A 19,814-nucleotide genomic window follows, 5' to 3' on the forward strand; every position below is an offset into this window, starting at 1 on the left:
GTGTAGCGTTACACGCTTGACTGACTGCGAGCGAGATAACATTGGCGCAGCAATGACGCAGACGTAGGCGTAGAAATCATCTATACTGTCACTTGTAGAATCCAAACTTACTGACTCTTGTAGAGAATTTACTGTACTTCTCTTGAGGTCGCCTATAAACCCACAAAGTTTTAAAATAATCAGACATTTCGGGTTACCGAAGTTCCTTTGTAAGTGTGCAATCTAAATTGTAAACTGTTGGTTATATGAAAAAATGGTTCAAACAAAAAGTGTATGATATCAAGGGGAGCACACGATGTAATAATTAGTGTATATTGCTACTTCGCTTTTTTATCGAGATTTGAGGGCCACTTTAAGTTGTTTAACACGTTGACTGCCAAGCTTATTTTGAAGAAATCTGTTCTAGACGTCAACATTTTTTTTTCAATTTATTGTATAGAATTAAACAAACATATTAATTTTTATATTATTACTTTAATTTTAATTGTTTTTTTGCAAAAAAATGCTTTCTAATTATCTCGTGGTCGGTCGTCTCCGAATAGGATGTAACTTCTACCAGAAAACTGCCAACTACGAGTTATCTCATAGCTTGGCAGTCAACGTGTTAATGGTGATGGGTAAAATTTTACTCTGCAGTTTGAAAGAGTATCGAACGCTTAAAAACTAATAATTACCAAGGTATTATTATTTGAACGATTTGTAATGTAAGTGATGCTCAAAATAATGTCCATTACAATCAATACAAGTGCGTAGTCGATTAATAAGTGAAAATGACACATGTCGAAGTCTTTCTTGAGTTATAGCGTTACGTGCTGTTATGATAGGATTTTTCATATCTTCAGGAGTCGTTGGTGGCTCTGTTACGCGGCACATACCTATACTACCCCAAGGGGAAAGAGACCTCCATAAACCGGGTCCGGATTTCTAAATTTTACATCGTTCAAATATTTCTCCAAATCCTGACCCGTCGGAAGAGACAATAACTTTATGAAGCCATTGATTCTCCATCGCATTCCTTATAAGTCCCTGTTTTTTCACCGATGACCGAGGTTTAGAATTTTTACTTTATTTCTTTCATGTATTGTTCACCTCAGAGTGCTTCATAAGCCGCTGGTTCAACACGTCGCGAACCGCGTGAACAGGCTCGTCATTAACTTCATTTTTTACATGCCCCCAAAAAAAGTAGTCAAGTGGTGTCAAATTCGGAGAACGAGCCGGCTACGAAAGTTTATCATCATTCCCTGACGAATATCTCTGTAATTATTAGTTATTAGACACATACACCTTAATAGCTTTTTACTCGGCGTTCAATTCTACTTCCAACTGTAGAGTCAAATTTTACCCTTTACCATTAAAACTCAAGATGACCTTCATATCTCGATAAGAAAGCAAAATAGCAATATAAACTAATTATTACATCATGTGCTGCTTTTGATACTATATAACTTTTGTTTGAAACATTTTTCCATATAACCAACAGTTTACAAGTAATTTAAGTGGCACACTTAGCTGAATCACCCTGTATTACATAACTCGGATTGTGTTAATGAAACTATAAGGAAGAAATATCAAATTTTTTAACAATGTAGATAGTCTTGCAACAACTTCACTGCACATAAGAAATATTTAACTTTTAAATGTTTAGAGACGTTTTTCTCGAAACTGACTTTTATCACTGATGCCTTTCTTACATCCAACAGTGCAATTATTATCTGCACTGTTGGTTTTTGTTATAAATCAAATCAAAAATTAATCTCTTTCCGTGATGAACGGAGATGCGGTTTCTCATCTGTTTATATGAGAAAGGAGATAACGCACCCCTATTAAATGAGGTCATCGGTGCCTCATGTTACCGGCTCTGCGCGCCCGGTAGAGTTAGTCCTCTAAAGACATTTGAAATAGAAAGAAGTCACTTCCATCGCGTAGAAAATAAAATATCTCAATATCGAAAGTTGAAAACAGTTTATTTAAAACCCATTTCCCAACATGCACTTTATAATTATGTCGGTGATCACGAAAGTGGTCAAATTTACATATTTTACGTTTCGAAATATTTAGACTTAATCCTTTAGGTGTATTAAAAAATATTTTTTCCAATAAAAAATCGATGCAACATAAAGTAAGTGATAAATTGAATTTGTTAATATGTTTGACACAGACCATTTTCACAAGCACCAGCACAATTAATAATTGAATTTAGGTAATGCTTTGCTGATAAATTATGTATATATATGTTTGGAAAATATGAGTGATAAAAAAGTACACCTTACCTTACGTGTTTAGTTTTCTATGGTAACCGCACCTTAGAGGGAGCTCCCCAAATTTTTTGGAAGTTAAATGTCCTACAAACCGTTAATCATCTACGCCCCAAACTATACTTCATTAACTTCAATATTTTAGGCACTCTGAGCTTGTAAACGTTTGTAAAAGTGCCAGTGTAAGATTTCGAATTCTTTTGTGCTATCATTTCGCTCAACGAAGGAAGCAATCGTATCGTTCGAGACAGGACAGAAATAAACAACGTTAAGTCCATACGTAACGATTTAAGGACAAACGCTTCTATTTTCTATCAGGTTTTTATGAAACCGTTACCCGTGAATTATTGAGATTGTTCCGGTCTAAATGTAACGTCTTTCGGACTACCTATGTCATAGAAATGCAGCAAAATTTACAAATTATGATAGTAATAGTATCACGATAATAGGAATGTGGCGGGTACGTCGTCGTCAACAAACCCTTACCAAACCTCGTTCTATTCTTCCACGCGAACTTTCTCTTTTCCAACTCCTTCAGATTTTAGTTTCCGTTCGCTTGTCTCTCCCCGGGTTAAGACTTGCCTTCGTCCTCGAGTACCCTTAGAAGCGCACATGTGACATCTAGGTTCGCACGAGGACGAACGGCTCGCTTTCTACGAATTTTCCGTTTCCACCACTTTCTCCACTTCTACCTTTATCTATCGCTACTCCTGTCTCCCTGTCCTCACAATATAAAAACCCAGTACGCCTACACCTCCGGACAGTTTTTTCCTTTACCGACCATCGCGACGTACCCTCCGAACCGCTGCCGCCGGGACAATCAACAACGTAAACGATTGTATATTCTGGACAAATTGTACGCCTATGCGACCATACACTTATTACTTTAATAATTGAGGTGAAAACAGTGTGACGACGTTCCTCACCCACCTCAGAAATAATTTAAAGTAGTTTATATAAGTTCGTATTTGCACTCATTTTCTTCAGGAAAATCACACATTTACTGGTAATATTTTCTTCAGACTATAATAAAAATTGTACGAACCAAGTTTTTCATTAGTGACGCTTCAACCTACGCACGTGCCCTATTACGCTTGGCAACTCGCCAATAGTTCCTAAGTAAGTAATATGATATCACAGACGAGGCATAGGACTGTATTCTGTACCTCGTCTGCGGTAATATAATTTTCTTTAGAATGAAAGAGATTTTTCTTTCATCCACTGATTTTACTGACAATAGGTTTGACGATTGAACGAAATATAATTCCTATATCTACCGCTCTAAATCGTAGATGGCGCAACAAAACCTCTGATTTTCTCACTAACGGTATTTCAAAACATGCTACACCAAGCCCCATAAAATGGTAAATCTATTCTATACCTTGTGTATGGTAATACGTTCGTTAAATGAATGTAAAATGATTTTTTTGTACTAAATCTTAATTTCTTTTTGTGGATATAGTATAGTATCCGGACTGCAAAATTTTTCATCCGAATGTGTCTTTTCGGGAGTACATATTTTAGGTCGCTAAAGCTGAAAATGAGGGCCACTTTTCACGGAAATGAACGGTTTTACAAATTCGGCCTTATGGGTTCGGTTTTGGGAGCATTGTTACATACTTCAACGAAGTTCAACACTAAGCTGTGTACAACCCAACACGGATATACTAATCAAACTATTAAAAATACAAAAATTAGTTCAAAACTCATACACTTCTTTAAAAATAGCTGGTCATTTTTTTCGCTCATCGAGCGTTTTCGGGCTTAATATATACGTACATTTATTTATCCTTCAGCCATATACTATTATACAGGGTGTCCCGTAACTCCTCGGACACCCGGAAATGGGCGGTTGCTGGGTTGACTCTGAACAACTTTTTCCTTTTCCAAAATCCAGTTTGAAGCTTGGTTTTTGAATTATTAACGAAAAACACTGGCCAATTACAGCGCGCGTAGAGCCCGCGCTCAGGGTTTGAAAACATTATTAGCTTTACGATACTGAGGAAATGTAATAAGTAGGTACTCTCCGCACAATTGACGTATCACAGTTCTATCCCGTGAAAGTCCGAATAGTATTCTCTTTATCCAGTTTCTTCTTCAACTAATTATCGTGGTATTTCCAATTTTATTTGTATGGTTAAGAGAGTCTTTTTCGATTAATTGTTTTTTTATCTGAACTCGGAATGAAAATCTAAAAAATAAAAGTTGTTCAGAGTCACCCTAGCAACCCCCCATTTCCGGGTGTTCAAGGAGTTACAGGACACCCTGTATATTCATACATACATTGCTATACTAATTGCTGAACAGTGCGACTACTAGCAGTGAAGATCTATTATACAGGGTGTCCCGTAACTGGTGGTACAAGCGAGCAGGGGGTGATTCTACGTGAAAAACTGAGTTGGAAATGCAGAAAAAAATTTTTTCATAAGATGCTTTGTTTCCGAGAAAAATAAGTTTGAAAATTTGTCGAGTACGCGTGCTCTCGGCTTTACGTTTGTACTAATAAACGATACTAATTTCATGAAAAGTATTGATAATACATTTATTAACGATTAATCGAATTGTTTGCTCTTTAAATCGGAGAGTTATGGTCTGATGATACGATATTTTCACACTTCAATTCTGTGAATGCCGGTACCATTCCTTCTTTTAGCTGCAGATTTACACTATCCTCTGCGTAGACTATTTCTTTGCGAAATGTGACATTACCACTGTTTATCAACGTAAAAGTATGAGCAGAAGTAGCAGTTTGTAGCGAATACTTAAATTCAATTTTCTCGGAAACAAAGCCTCGTATGAAAAAATTTTATTCCACATTTTCGATTCAGTTTTTCACGTAAAATCACCACCTACTCGCTTGCACCACCAGTTACGGGACACCCTGTATATAGGGACTTGTATCTTCCCACCGCCTTATTTCCGTGAAAAGCGACCCTCATTTTCGGCTTCAACAACTTTAAAAACCCCTAAAAAGTCTCATTCTAGCCGAATGTTTTGGATACTATACTTGAGCTCTTCTTGCTACCGTATAATTACATAGTAAATGTATCGTCGTGAAGAAGGAAAAGGGAAAGGGACACTGGAGTGTATAATCGTAGACAATGTACAACGTTCGATCGCATACTTTTATTTCGAAACATCGAGTTCCCTGACGTCTAAATGTCCGCAATGCTGATACCCATGATAGTACGATTGTAAATTATTATTATCGGCGACTCGTTAAGCATTATTAGGAAGAATCAAGCTGCTTCAGCGTTTTCAAGTCTTGTATTTTTGGCGGTGCGTCTTTCCATCGATTCGTCGATTCGTGATCGATATATAACAAAACGAATTGCGAATCTAAATGGGCGCATACATTGACAACATCCATTGATCTAAAAATGTTTTCGACATTTGGGAGTAGGAAAGGGAAATAGGAAGATACGGAGAACGCGAATCTCCGATTTTATTTGTTTCTTTGGTTCACGGTTATTTTTTCACTCACACGTACAATTGAATAATTTGAATTTTTTTTTTTTTTCTTTCTTCTCGTACCAAATACTCTCTTCGATCTTGCATACGCTCAGACATACGCGCGCGCACACATGTACAACATTTTTGCATTTTTCTTGTCCTTTGGCACAAAATTATCCAGCACTTAACTTAACGGTGAACAACAATGGATGTCATCTTCACCGCGGTCAGAGTAATACCGGTACGAACAGAAATATTGATAGGCAATGTAATAATTTTTCGACACATCTGAATATTCCTTTGCTGCCGTTACTGGCGCCTGAACTTTGCGCTGCTTCGGCTAAACCTAAAGAATATATTCATGAATACCTTTTCGTTTCGTTTACTTTACTAGAGTAGAAAATTTGTATACCAACCGCCAATTATCGACACGTGATCTTTTCCGCGTGATGATCTATCGAACCCGATTTTAATTTCTGAAATTAAACGTGTATTTAAATACATATATGTACGTATGTATGTATATACGTTGCCAATATTTTCCATAAAGTTATTGTAATAGTACCTTTAAACTATTCTATAAAATGACGTTAAACGTTATTTCTGTCAAACAAAATTTACCCATTTTCCATGTGAACTTTTATTAAATGGAAATTACATTTTAATTGCTTCGTTTGTCTAAATGTAATTTGAATGTGAATTAATCGTTTAAAATAGAATGTTGTGTATCTGGATATTTTTTAAATGATCTCAATTCAGGTTAAACCATTGAAATTGTAAGAGATTTGAAAACAAACTTTAGCAAGGAACAAATAAATTGAACGAAATACCTATACTGTGTTTAGAAATTAAATTATACCCATAAAAATAAGCATGCATTTCGTTAAAAAATCATATACAAAAAAATAGCGTTTACGATAATTCCTATTTAAGTAATTTATTTTTATAGAACAGAAAGCTTACCGTACAGCCTCAAGGTACCGTCAGCCTTGCCAAGACTATTTGTCGACACGCATTTGTAACTTCCTACGTCCTGATCAGTAAATTCTTTAATTAACAACCACATCAGAACTTTGTAACCGGATCGTTCTTCTCGCACGCCGTACTTGTGTCTGCGTAATTGAATTGCAATAAGTTTCGCCGGCCTTTGGGAGACGAATCAACGTTCAGAATTAAAAGAACACATAATCTCACCCCTCGAGTAGCATCTCGTCCTCTGAGCCTCGTCGGTTCTTTACCCAGTAATTAATTGTATTTGGAAATGCCTCGACGTAGCACTCTAGCTGCACGTCCGTACCCAAAGGTGCTCCCAAAAGCTGATTAGGTGCTTTGACGACTGGTGCAACTGTGAAAACGGTTTCATATTAATTGCTCGATATTCATCGTATTACACGGCTGGCCAACATTTTAATTAACGTTCTTGTGCAAATAACGTAAATTGCCCTTTTACATTCACACAATTTTAATTTTGCTTAAAGGAATTGTCACGTGAAATACATTTCGGCTTTTATATGTACAATTCGATTCGTTTCAGTTCATTTCGATAGTGTATAAAATTTGCATCCACAATTACAATGTTTTACAACTTTTCACATTGAACAGTTATATGTAGTAAATTTATAACGTTTCAATGATTATTTACCTTTTATTCTATTGTGTATATTGATGATATACATACAACAATGTTCCATTAGAGAACTCTAATCTAAGATTTATTTATTAAGAATCTCTAGTGTCGAATATATCACAGCCACGAATTTCATTATTTTTTAAAGATTTCGAGATGATAAATGTGGGAGATTAATTCATTGAAGAAATTCAATACAGTCTTTTTAACCCTCCGTAGGTAATCTGGGTCTTTGACGACCCAAGTGAAACACTCCTGTATTTCTTCGAAACAAATTTTTATTTTTATTGAAAAAAGTTTTGAATATTTGACTTAATGAATAATTGTGTAATGTAGTAGAGTCTTTGATAAGTACTCCAGAATTTTTTCAGATTTTTTGAAAGCTTAAAACAGTAAAATTAGACTCGGACACAAACCACCCAATTTGCCTACGGAGTGTGCAAAAATATGCTTGCCTACGGAGGGTTAAGCTTATTATCTTTTAATAAAGATGATTTTTCAATGTATCGGTGCAATTGTGGAAATGCGATATGCTAAAGAAAATAGCGCTGTTTATTCTCCAGAGCAGAATATATTGAATGGTTCGATTTGTTATCGGCTGTCTTCCTATAATGGATTCATTAAACAAATAATACCGTCCTTTGGTCGTTTGAGGAAATTTACAATTTGAGGAATTTGTATGTTAATGTGCAACAGCGTATAATAATGACTTGCGTATGATAATTTTATATGAGTTCTCCAGCTGCAATACATATCCAAAAATCAATATTTGTTGCTCTATTATTACATTTGACAGCGTTGTTAAAAAATGATCGAAGTTAAAATATGGCATACCTACCGCAGACTCAATTATTAGCTTTTGCATAATAATACGAAATTATGGAATCTATAACACGTTATGAAAGCTGAGCGCAATTAATACTCGGTTGGTATCTATTGTTTTCGAATAATTAATACCAATGTCATTTATACAAATCATTGAGTATCGATACAAATTATGTTATATTCGAGTGAACACGCGTCTCTACAATTGGAAAATTTTCTGTACTGATAAAACTGTGTAATCTATACATCATTGACTACCAGTAATATGCAGGGTGTTTAATCATGGGGAAGAATTTTAAGCAAAGATTTTAAAAGCTAAAATAAAACGAAAATCAAGAATAACCGAAATGTATTGGAAGCTTCATTTTTTAGTTATTAACAATTAAAAATATCCCTATAGCCGAGTAAACCTTCCTACACCAACGAATACAGGGCACGTCAAGACAGGGGGTACAGTGATATTCAAAACCAACGACACATGGCCGATACCTTACCTCTTATAACTTATAAGTTATAGGGGACAAGATAGCGACATTCGGTACCGTAAACTGCATTACCGACTTCTGCGACACTACCTTTTGTTTCACCAAGCGACAAGTGCATGTTGGAAAGTTTTTCAAATGTTGCATTTTGTACTGTAAACGCAACTTACACTGTGCACACAAAAAGTGACCTTTACTTCAATAAACACAATACACACAAATGACTGAAAAACAATCACTATGCACTACATATTTACATACACGCATGCACGCATGAAATGAAAACTAGAAAAAACAAAGAAGACTAAAAAATATTAAAAATAATATTTGTAACCTACACATATTAAAAGTACATTAAAATATAATAAATTAACTTTAACCGATTATATCAAACTAAGTAACTTATTACTTTATCGCCATAAAGTAATATACAATGTGAAGAAAAGAATGAAAATAAGTGCTATATTTGCTTATCGCGTCGAATAGTATTCTCAAGTAGTACTCCATCAGTAGGTAATATTTTCTGAATAAACATTCAACCACCATCACGTTGTGTTTTAACTAATTGGAGGGTATTTTGCTCTTGAGGAAGCCAATGACGCATTTTCTAATTTCTGTAAAAGGCTAGAACAGTTTTGGAAGGACAGAATCATTTCGACAATTTTGGAAGAGCTACTCGACGCAATAAGCGAACATAGAACTTATTGTCGTCTTTTTCTTTTAATCATACAATAAGTTAATTAGCTTTAGTTTGATGTAATCGGTTAAATGTAATTTATTAAATTTTGGTGTATTTTTAATATAGGTTTAATTTATTTTTTTTTTTAGTTTCTCCATTCATCTTTTTTTTTTAGTTTTCATTTTATGCATGCGCGTGTGTATGTAAATATTGTAGTCTACTTTTCTTTATAAATATTGTATAAAACTTTTCGACATGGTTCTGTGTCGTGGTGAAACAAGCGGTAGTGCTGCATAAGTCGGTAATGTAATTTACGGCGTCGAATGTCACTGGCTTCTTATCTACAATTTGTACAAGGTAAAGTGCTAGCCATGTGTCGTTGGTTTTGAAGATCACTGTACCCTCTGTGTTTTGACGTGCCCTATATTCGCTGGTGTGAGGAGGTTTTCTCGGCCATAGGGATATCTTTAATTATTAATAACTAAAAAACGAAGCCACAAACGCAATTTTTGTGTTCTTTATTTTCGTCTTATTTTGATTTCTAGAATCACCCCTTGAAATTTCTCCCAGAAGTGACCGAACCGCGGTATATCTATCAATACACTTGGGTAATTATATAATTTTATCTGATCTAGTAATAAAATTAGTGAGAAATTTGACGTAACAAAAAGAATAAACATGATAAATTGTATTAAATATATGATAGTTTTTAATATGTATTATTGTACGGTAATGTTTAGGCAGAAAGGCTTCCAACGTTGTGTTACATAATTACAAGAGTATCGTATTTACTACGTTGTGCACTTTTTTCTATTAGCACCGTAAGTGTTATTAAAACTGGTCTTAAGACAACCTTAAGACCTTCTCGTTATTTACGGGAAAATAAAAGTCAACGATAATTGCGAATAATCTTTTAAAAGAATCGCGTTAAAAGCAGTCTTTGCTTTAAGGACAATGTGAATAGAATATTGCAATATCTAGCTGTACGGTTTCACAATGAAACGAATAAACGGATCTTATTCATTTTTAACCAGAAATTAAAGTGCAACGTTTAGGAGTAAAGGAAACGTTATTGCGCGACGTGATAAATTTGCAGACAACTCGGTACATCCTTCTCCATCCTTCGTTTTACTTCTCTCCGATTGTGCTCGCTGATAAGCAATCTAGAATCTCTTTCACTGCTTCCCGGGTGAAACAGAGAAGTGAGCTGATCTTGATTTTTTCTCAAGCTGCCAACGGGAACGTTATCGATGATCCCTATCCGGTTACAAACTGTTCGAAGGTCCCGTGAAAACTTTCACTGGCCTTCCGTTCGACACGCTTTAATTCCCCGTAATAGACGATTTTAGTGGTTTACCAGAGACGGTAGAAGCTTCAAAGAGCAGCCACTAGAGGCGGTTATATACGCCAATAGCCGGAGTGATTCGTCACTGCGGAGCACGATGTTATGTCAGCGACGGTAGGTAGCGTCGCCTTTTGTCACCGCTGGTAACCTTTCTGCCGGTTACAATCAGAGATTAGGAGGAAAACGAGCTTACAATTCACGGCGAGTGTCACTCGCTTGCTAACGGCGGGCGGCACGTCGTTGCTGGCGATGCAGAGATACGCTCCCATTTGTCGCCTCTCGACACGATGGAATTGCAGCAGCGAACCGTTGTAGGTCTCGTGCCTGTCGAAAGTATTACCACCTGCGCACGAAGAAAACGTTTTCTGTCTGCATATACTTTCTCGAAAATTTACCCCAACCCACCCACTGCCTTCGACCTCCAATCAGCTCCCTCCTTTTTTCTCCTACCCTTTTCCGCTCGCTTCGGCTCACGGGACAGATTGCTTTTTATTCCGTAACCCCGGTTGCCCACTTTTCTCTTTCATCTTATATTCTCGACTTTAGGATAGGCAAAGAGCGTTGTATTGCTAACAGAACAAGGAATTCGCTTATTGATTTCCTTTTTTCTTTTTCTCACCGTTGAAAACGTGTTTCGATTACGAATACTTTTATTACAAAGCAAGGAAAGATTACGGTTATTACGAGCTGTAAAATGTTGTTGAATACCTTCGTTACGCTTTTAATTTCACCACCGATATTATCTTAAGCACCGAATTATACTAGATTACAGTTCTATAACAAGTTTTAAAGTATTTAAGTGGATCATGGTAAATAAAACGTACTCGGAATCAAACTGTTCCAAGTTCAGTCAATCTGTATAAATTAATTTGGGAAAGTATGTCGAGTGCTCCGCGTAAATTTTCGCGTAAAGTGTAATTTTAACAGGAAATGCAATTCAACAGCCACTCGAGTCAAGTAGAATAAAATTTAATAGATAGCCTCTGTGCAATAATGATTATACTTATTCAGGAATAAAGAAAATGTTCGTAAAGCTGGATACAGCAATAAAATATATGAAAGAACAGTGTTCTAAATATGTATGTAATTCTGTTAATTATCAGTTCGTGTATTTGCAGAAGCAACAATATCTTTGCAGATGTCCTTTCCTCAAATTACCTAAATTACTTTGTTTAATTATGCTTTACACTAGGTGCGATAGACACGAAAACAATCTAGCGAAGAGATCTCGTGCACCAAGCAGCAACGACAATCAAGGATAAGAGATTGACAGCGGAAAGTCGCAGAATGGAAAAAATATTAAGGCAACTTTACAAAACGAAATTCCGATCTAAACGAATCTAGATACTTAGAACTTTTAATCAAGGTAAACCAGACTCGTACCATTGAACGAAGAAACTAATTTGAAAGTGAAATGAGAAAACGAAAGAATGCCGTGTGTGAAAAAGAAAGTAAGTGTGTGTGCGCACTCGAGAGAGAGAGGGGAGAGGGACTTTGAACCTCAACACAGAGCGCCGTAAGCGAAAGAAGAGACAAGATATATGCTTATATAATTCACTACTTAGATAGCTAACGAGTGAACGCTAACGAGTTTGCAAAGCTCGTAAGAAAAGCGTCGTCTTCAGGTACAAAAGCGACGCAAGTTGCACGTGAGCAGCGGTTTCGTATATTGTGCGGAAACATATCGATGCAGCCTAAAAATGCCATGAAAAATGTACACTTTTTATCCCCCTTTAAGGTCGTTTCTATCGAGCCCGTAACAAATTTTCTCTTTTGTATTCCAAACTGTAAGTACGAATACGAATCGAGGAATCATCGATAGAGACGATCGCTGTGACAATCGTTAACTGTTACAGATGGAAACAAAAATATGCGCAACGTGGAAAAGATAAATACAGCTGGTCTTGAGTGGTTCAGCCGCATCTGACGAAGGTGGAAGGAGGTGGTATAACTACGTCGGCCAAAGTTTTGCCAACTCGAGGCTCTGCACCAGAAACTACCACGTGCCTTTTCTTCGATGTGTGTAATACAAACGATGTTATACGTATACGCACGCTGCGTGTATACAGGGTGTCTCCGAAATCGGAAAGGTGATTCGAAAATGTATAACAAAATTTGTTCACGTGGGTTGGGAAAATCGAGTTTGAACTAATAAGTGATACCAATGTCGTGATATTAATTAAAAATTTTATTAATTTACGTTTACATTGTTTCTGACGAGAATACGCGTCTGTCTATACTCGCGTATGTCCTTACGACCGTTTAAGGTTACAAGGATATTAGAGGGTGTGGTAGTGAAGTTTAAACGTGAATGAAATAATTCGTAGTAGACTATTTTAATGAAGCAGTTGAACGATGGTGTGGATGATGTGCGTTGAACTAGAGATTATGATGTTTCTCTTTGATGTCTGGTGGTGAACTGAACTGCCTCACGAATTTCCCTCGACTCGGAAATTCGTGAGCCGGTCTTGTCACCTGATTGGTACGTATTTTTGCCAATCAGGTGACAGTTCCACCGATACCCACCTATTCCGGGCAGGAGAGGTGGTGTCAGTGGAGGTGGAAGACGCTATGTGGGAAATTTGGCAGCGTGGTGGAATCTCCGCCAGGCTTTGATCCTGCGGCCTGACCTGGTCGACGGTCACTGGGCCCGGTCTCGATGAACCTTTGGAAATTCACCTTTATGGCACATGCAATTAGTCGTTGAGGACGAAGAAACTCGAGGAAATACAATTGCAGGATAAAAATAAATCGACTCTCAAAAACGACTTTACTGGCTTGCGTGTCATAAACGTGCTTGCAATTTGCACTTCGGAGGTTGTCCCTTGTACAAATTGCTAGCCACCCGTGCTTTCAATACGGTCAAAATCATGATAAAGGGAAGGCCAAGATCCTGTGAGTATGCCACGGAACATACATTACTGAACGAATTGTTGAAACTGACATTATTGTCGATGCATACATATCCTTGGTTTTTAATTCAGGGTGTCGTGGACTGATGTAACCATGTTTTGACGCTATAATTGTTCGAAAGCTTGTATGATGGTTTCTTTCAGTTTTAGAAGATTTGCACTATCTTCTGCTATTTCTTTGAACAAGAACTCCACAAATAAAAGTCCTAGGAACCTTTAAATCCAATTTTATCGAAAACGGAGCCCCATATGAAAAAGTTTTATTCCATATTTTCGCTTTACTTTTACATAAGGAATTATATAAGGTCGGTGAAAGAAATACAGCGAGCTCGTAAATGAAAGCATCAAGTGGCGGACCGCATACGGCATCCGGTTTTAGGGTCCGTACAATAAAAGCACGACAACTGATGACGTTTCACGTGGAATTTCAAATGATATTTCATGTATCACCGGACAAATTAAAAATGTCAATTAGCACTTTTAATATTTGAAGTTTCTTTCTGTACCTGATGTATCGTAAACCTAACCTGTGTGACCAACGCAGATCAATTGGCTAGTTGAATTTTAAGAACGTGGAATAGATACAAAATTAAGTATATAACGTAAACGGTAATCAGTGGAAGAAAGTGAAGGATCAAATGATAAAAATTGAAGCAAAATACAAAGGAAAGCGAAGACCACTCTAAGATTTTGACGGACGATAGATGCGCGATGAATACGTTATACGGCCCTGACTAAAGGTCCGAGTCTTTAGATTCTCATATTTCTGTCAATTCCCTTCTTGGAATACTCGAAACGTGGTTACTTTGATTCCTGACCGATTTTACGAGGTCGCTATATCTGTTCCACCAACCTTATCTTCTTTTCGGTTGCACCACGATTTCGGAATCACCCTGTATATTGCTGTTAGACTGCACAAACGTAAGCTCTGTGGTTCGCTTTGCGTGTTTCTGCAGCGTGTGTATGTACACGGCTTTAAGTTTCGAGGTGGATGTGTGTGTAAGATACCATGAAGAGGATCCTCATCCTCTGTTTCTTTACACGCGCCCCCGCTGTTCCTGTCTTCGAGTTCAAGAGGTGAAACTTGTTTCAACGACCTGCCTCGTTATACCCACTCCACCATGTTCTTACGCCCAATCTGTGTGCCCACGTCCGAAAATTTCTCGGCACTTGAGTTTGAGCTTTGCTACGGGTTTGGCTTGTGATACGCTTATTATCGATACCGTGGAAAAGGATTTTGTTGTGAACGTGGAACAGTTAATTCGGCCTATCGATCATCTGTTAGAAACCTTTTACCATCGATCTGATATTGAAGTAACCAATTAATATGTCAATATTTCGTCAAATATTCATCAAACATTGGATATATTTTTTCAAGAAAAAGTTGTTTCAAACAAATTACGCAAAAATTTCATTTTCATATTAACCTTTGTATTCCTTACAAACAAATGTACCTGATCAAAAGGGTTGTTCTTGTTATTTTTGTGAAGAAATAAATTAGAATGTAATTAAAAAAAAATTGGTTATTCTACTTGATTGCTATCAAAATGTATATAAATATTAACTATTATATATCAACTGTATTTGTTGCTGTGCTTATATGTATATTTTAAAATGAAAGAAAAAGGCAAGAAGAATACAAAATATAACGATGTTTCAGAAAATGTATTGTTGGGATTAGTATCGAAGGGAGTTGTCACCGTGTATCATTTTGTAGTGACTTTTTTTCAATCTAGCTCACTCGAACTAAGGCTAGCAGACGGAATTAAAAGTCTGTTAAATTTAAAGGGACATATGGCACAACTGTATTTATAAAAGGAAGTACCGTATGTTGAATCAAAGTTTTGAGAAGCACTTCTGTGCCGTTCGAAGTAATTTAATATTATCTTTTTAAACTTGGCAAGTTTGCAATTTTCATTCTCTCGTTTCGTATGGAGGGAATACAGAAGAAAAAGAAATAGAATACATATTTAATACATACATAGCCAATTAATTTTAGAGATAAGGCACTAATTTTCAATCTAGTACAGTGTTCTCCGGATCAGTATAACGATTCTCTGAACCGAAAAGTTGCATTAAACCGGGTGTTAGGTTTTCTGTAGAAACGGTTTATGGCACGATCGACCGGGAATGGTTATTTTTGAGTTCATGATTTTCGTTTATTGCTTGCACGGGTCTAATTACATCCTGCGAGGGTCACTAGAATTGCTTTGCTACATTTTTAGTAATTTGTGTCCCCCGCGCTCGATAGCCTACGAACATACCATAAACGGCACATCTGTATGTAACGGTCCGCTTGCCGATTAGTCACCCGGAGGAAATTCCAGATTTTTGGGACCTTCCGCCCACCCCTCGCGACCGTCTCCCACCCTTCCAAGGTGACAGCGCGCTAAGGGCGCACTGGAAGGGCGGTAAAGACGATATTAGACACGCTGATTGACAAATGCAATCGTTAACACGTTAAGCGCCGTGTCAGTCACCGGCGACTGACAGTATACTTTTCGTTAGTCGTCTTCTGTTTATAGTTCGCATGGCCCACTGTGTGCATGCCCACGGCCAAGTGTGGCCTGAAGGAAACGGTAAGCAAAACCATTAACCATTAACCAATCAGCGTGTCCCAACAAAAATGCCACTCACGGACGTGCGAGACGCGACGTCGGAGAGTGGAGTCGTCGAGTAGTCGTTCAACCACCACGAACAAGGAGAACAGCCAAGTGTGGCCTGAAGGGAACGGTAAGCAAAACCATTAACCATTAACCAATCAGCGTGTCCCAACAAAAATGCCGCTCACGGACGTCCGAGACGCGACGTCGGAGAATGGAGTCGTCGAGTAGTCGTTCAACCACCACGAACAAGGAGAACCAAGGAGCAACCAGCTCCATCACGCGATACCATAGATCAGTTTTTCCAAGTCCCAATCATTTGGGTGGTCCTTCGAACCAGTATCTAGACGGCACAACATCGTGCAAACATCCACAAAGCTCGAAAGTTCATCGCCACCACCACGGGCATTAACACCGGGGTAAGGAAAATTGTTCAGTGTTTATGAGCGTCACTTGACTAGGGATCGGAGAAAGAGCGAGATAGAGTATCAGTCAGGTTTTTCGGCGAAACGGGTAAGGAAAATTGTTCAGTGTTTATGAGTGTCACTTGACTAGGGATCGGAGAAAGAGCGAGATAGAGTATCAGTCAGGTTTTTCGGCGAAACGAAGTGGGGATACGAATGTTACACTGATCCGGGGAACACTGTGTGCACATTTTAGCATGGTTTAGAATGTTTTGTATGTACGTAAAGAGTGTATTAAGCAAAATTTACAAGTAGTTGCAAAATTGTATTTCATCTTTTGTTGACTCTACCGTAAAATGTTTGCAAAACTGTAAAGAACGACGATCTGTTTTTATAAAATATGTTTATCGATTGACCGATTGATTAGTATGTTAATTTTTTTGGATATTTAAAGAGGTTTAAATCTTCTTCAGTATAAACAAATATATAAAGTCACATTATTCTACCAAGTCCTCATTTTCGTACAAAGAGGACTTCGATGTAATTAGGATATTAGTGTTGCCTAATTACCCCATTAATATCAAACTAACGTAAGATCATATGGTGGTGAATAGCGAATATCCTTTGGCACTTACGACACTGAACAGCTCAATAGTTGTGTTTCAAATTACATGCGTACTATTGTGCAGTTACTGACCCAGCATCATGCAAAATGTGTACGTGTGAGCAGTAATTAGTACTTACTTGAATTGTATAACTCCAGAATAAATTTCAGTTTCGTAACAAATTCAACTTTCTAGTTTTCACAATTGAACATTTCACATTATTAGAATTTTTGCACTTCCGCAAGATTACTATTACCTTTACCATTGTATAATGCGCGGTTGTTTTTAACTTATTGAACAATAAATATTAACCTATACTACTGATTTCTGTTTACTTTTTATTTATCTTCTTTGTACATGTAGCATTTTCCAAGTTCTCATTTAATAAAATTTAAAACAGATAAATGAGATACGTACAAGTTACACTAAAACAAATGCGCTTGACAAATTTCAGATAGCGAAATGATACTTTCTGATTCGAGATAGCAAGTTAATAAAAAAAGTACACGAAAAAAAAAAGGAAAGCAAGGTTAAAACGTTTAAGCACAAAAGGAACAATTTTTATAAATATACTAATTATAGATTAAATTTGATTAACCACAAGTTTCATTTTGTCATCAGACTTGAAGTTAGTGCACATCGTGTTAGTAATTGTGGGAAAAAGTAGAAATCTATTCCAAGAAAATGTCTAGTTGGTCCCAAAAGACCACATAAGTTTTAACTAGGGCGCATGTTATCTGACTGTCACTAAATATATTTAAGAGAGAGTACACCACCCAAACGGTTTAAAAAAATCAAAATTTCATTTCACATTTTCTTAAAGTTTCAAGTGTGTAGAATATTGTGTCAAAGCGGTGTACCGAAATTCAAATACCTGGCGAAGTTACAGCGATGGATCTCGCTGACCGGATCTGAAAAGAGGAGCACAAAATCGCCTAGGACTTAGGTTCACAGAAATCCTTTTCCTCAAGTTATTCGAGATGTGATTCGTCCAGTTTACGAGGACTTCAGTTCCGACGAGCTTTTACAACCATGTGAAAGTAGATTCACGCAAAATAGCAACGATAGTCTGAATTCCGTTATTTGGTCGATAGCTCCTAAAACGACGTTCTATGTGAAAAATACGATCGATATTGCCGCATATACAACTGATAGCATCTTCAATGACGGCTGCAACAATATTTTATTAACGATAACATCGGAATATTGGATCAAACATTTACAGCTTGTGTAAAATAACGTGTCAGCAACGGCTAAGCAACGCTGCAGGAAGAACGGAAGAGAGTAAAGAACAACTCGAAAACTGCTTAGAGCGATTCAAAAAGAGGCAGTCGACAATTTTTCTAAGATAAAAGGATTACTGTATGGACGTGGAATAGCTGACTGAAAGTAAAATTTGAAAAGTCTTGTTTTATCAGAAAGCAATGCTATCTTAAAACTTATTTTTGATTTTCTCGAAACTATGTTTCTTGACCTGGACGTCATGAAATTTTCGGAACTATTCGCGTGATTTTCTTCAAACTTTGCGGAAATGTTCTACATAACATTTTCTTCAATGTGTTTGAAGTTGATTTTTCCGAGTAAAACAAAATTCTACTTCAAACTGCGATTATTTCTGTAATTATTACAATTTTTTAAAAATCCTACGCTACATTGAAGATTTAAGATCTTTATTTATGAATCACTAAGAATTTTGTGATTTCGGACATTCCAGCCCTTGCTTCCTTGATTCCAGATCTAGCAAAAGAGGTTTCGGAAATCGTGAATAACTTCGCCATTTTGTAAAATTTTTCGTTTCGAAAATTGGAAAATAAAGTTAAAATTTACATTTGTATCCTTTGAAAAAATCTAAACTTCTGATTTAGTAATTAGCTATGAATAAAGGTTCCCAGACATTATCTATTTTTAATATTCTGCGTGGTGTACCCCTTTAAATATATAAAGATAGCGTCAAATATATTAAAAATGTAAAGAGAGTTTTGTAAGTACTACACATTAAATGTATTACATTTTGATATTGAAAACATGCTTATTAAAGTATTACATAAATACATACAAATAGATCGCGGCAAAATACAGGGTTTAACCAGAATAGATATCTAAACTTTGGTATCGTACTCTTCTTAAGGATGAAAAAAGGTCACATAGATGCAGGTCCAGAAACTTTTCCTTTCGAAGATATTAACACTCTTTGTTTAAGACGGAGCATTGTAGTTCCTAAAAGTTCCTGGTCTATTCCCTATCTATAAATGAAGCAAATATTTGTCCACTCGATAGTAGAATAAGTCAGCCTGAGAACACCTTCTTAACTATCAAACGTTTAGATAAAGACTGACTTACTACGACGCTTCAGTGGCAGGATGACTTGCTTTACTACGATGACAGTGCAAACTGTATATATTTCGAAAAAAGAGACTCCGGATGATTTGCTTTTATCTTTAGGAAGAGCAGAATACGATACTAAAGTTTAGCCACCTATTTTGGTGACACCCTGTATAATAGGCCGAAAAAAAAAGAGGGACAAATAGTGGATACACCAGCAACACTTGCACGGAGTTTCGGTATTAGAAACATAAAGTATTGAAAATGTAGGATTGAAAATATAACGCAATATGATAAAGCGT

The 19,814-nt window shown here is 36.7% G+C and overlaps 1 protein-coding gene across 1 annotated transcript in view; it reads right to left on the reverse strand.

Moving 5' to 3' along the window:
- Positions 1-5,926: 5,926 nt before the first annotated feature.
- The window catches only part of LOC108575077 (lachesin-like), a 47,934-nt gene continuing 34,046 nt past the window's right edge, over positions 5,927-19,814 (reverse strand). The window contains 5 exon segments of the mRNA XM_017937786.1: positions 5,927-6,054; positions 6,125-6,184; positions 6,672-6,820; positions 6,903-7,053; positions 10,860-11,009. Of these exon segments, the coding sequence (XP_017793275.1) occupies positions 5,927-6,054; positions 6,125-6,184; positions 6,672-6,820; positions 6,903-7,053; positions 10,860-11,009 (638 nt within the window).

This window comes from Habropoda laboriosa, unplaced genomic scaffold (genome assembly GCF_001263275.1).
Source record: "Habropoda laboriosa isolate 0110345459 unplaced genomic scaffold, ASM126327v1 scaffold48, whole genome shotgun sequence".
In the NCBI taxonomy this organism is placed as follows: domain Eukaryota; kingdom Metazoa; phylum Arthropoda; class Insecta; order Hymenoptera; family Apidae; genus Habropoda; species Habropoda laboriosa.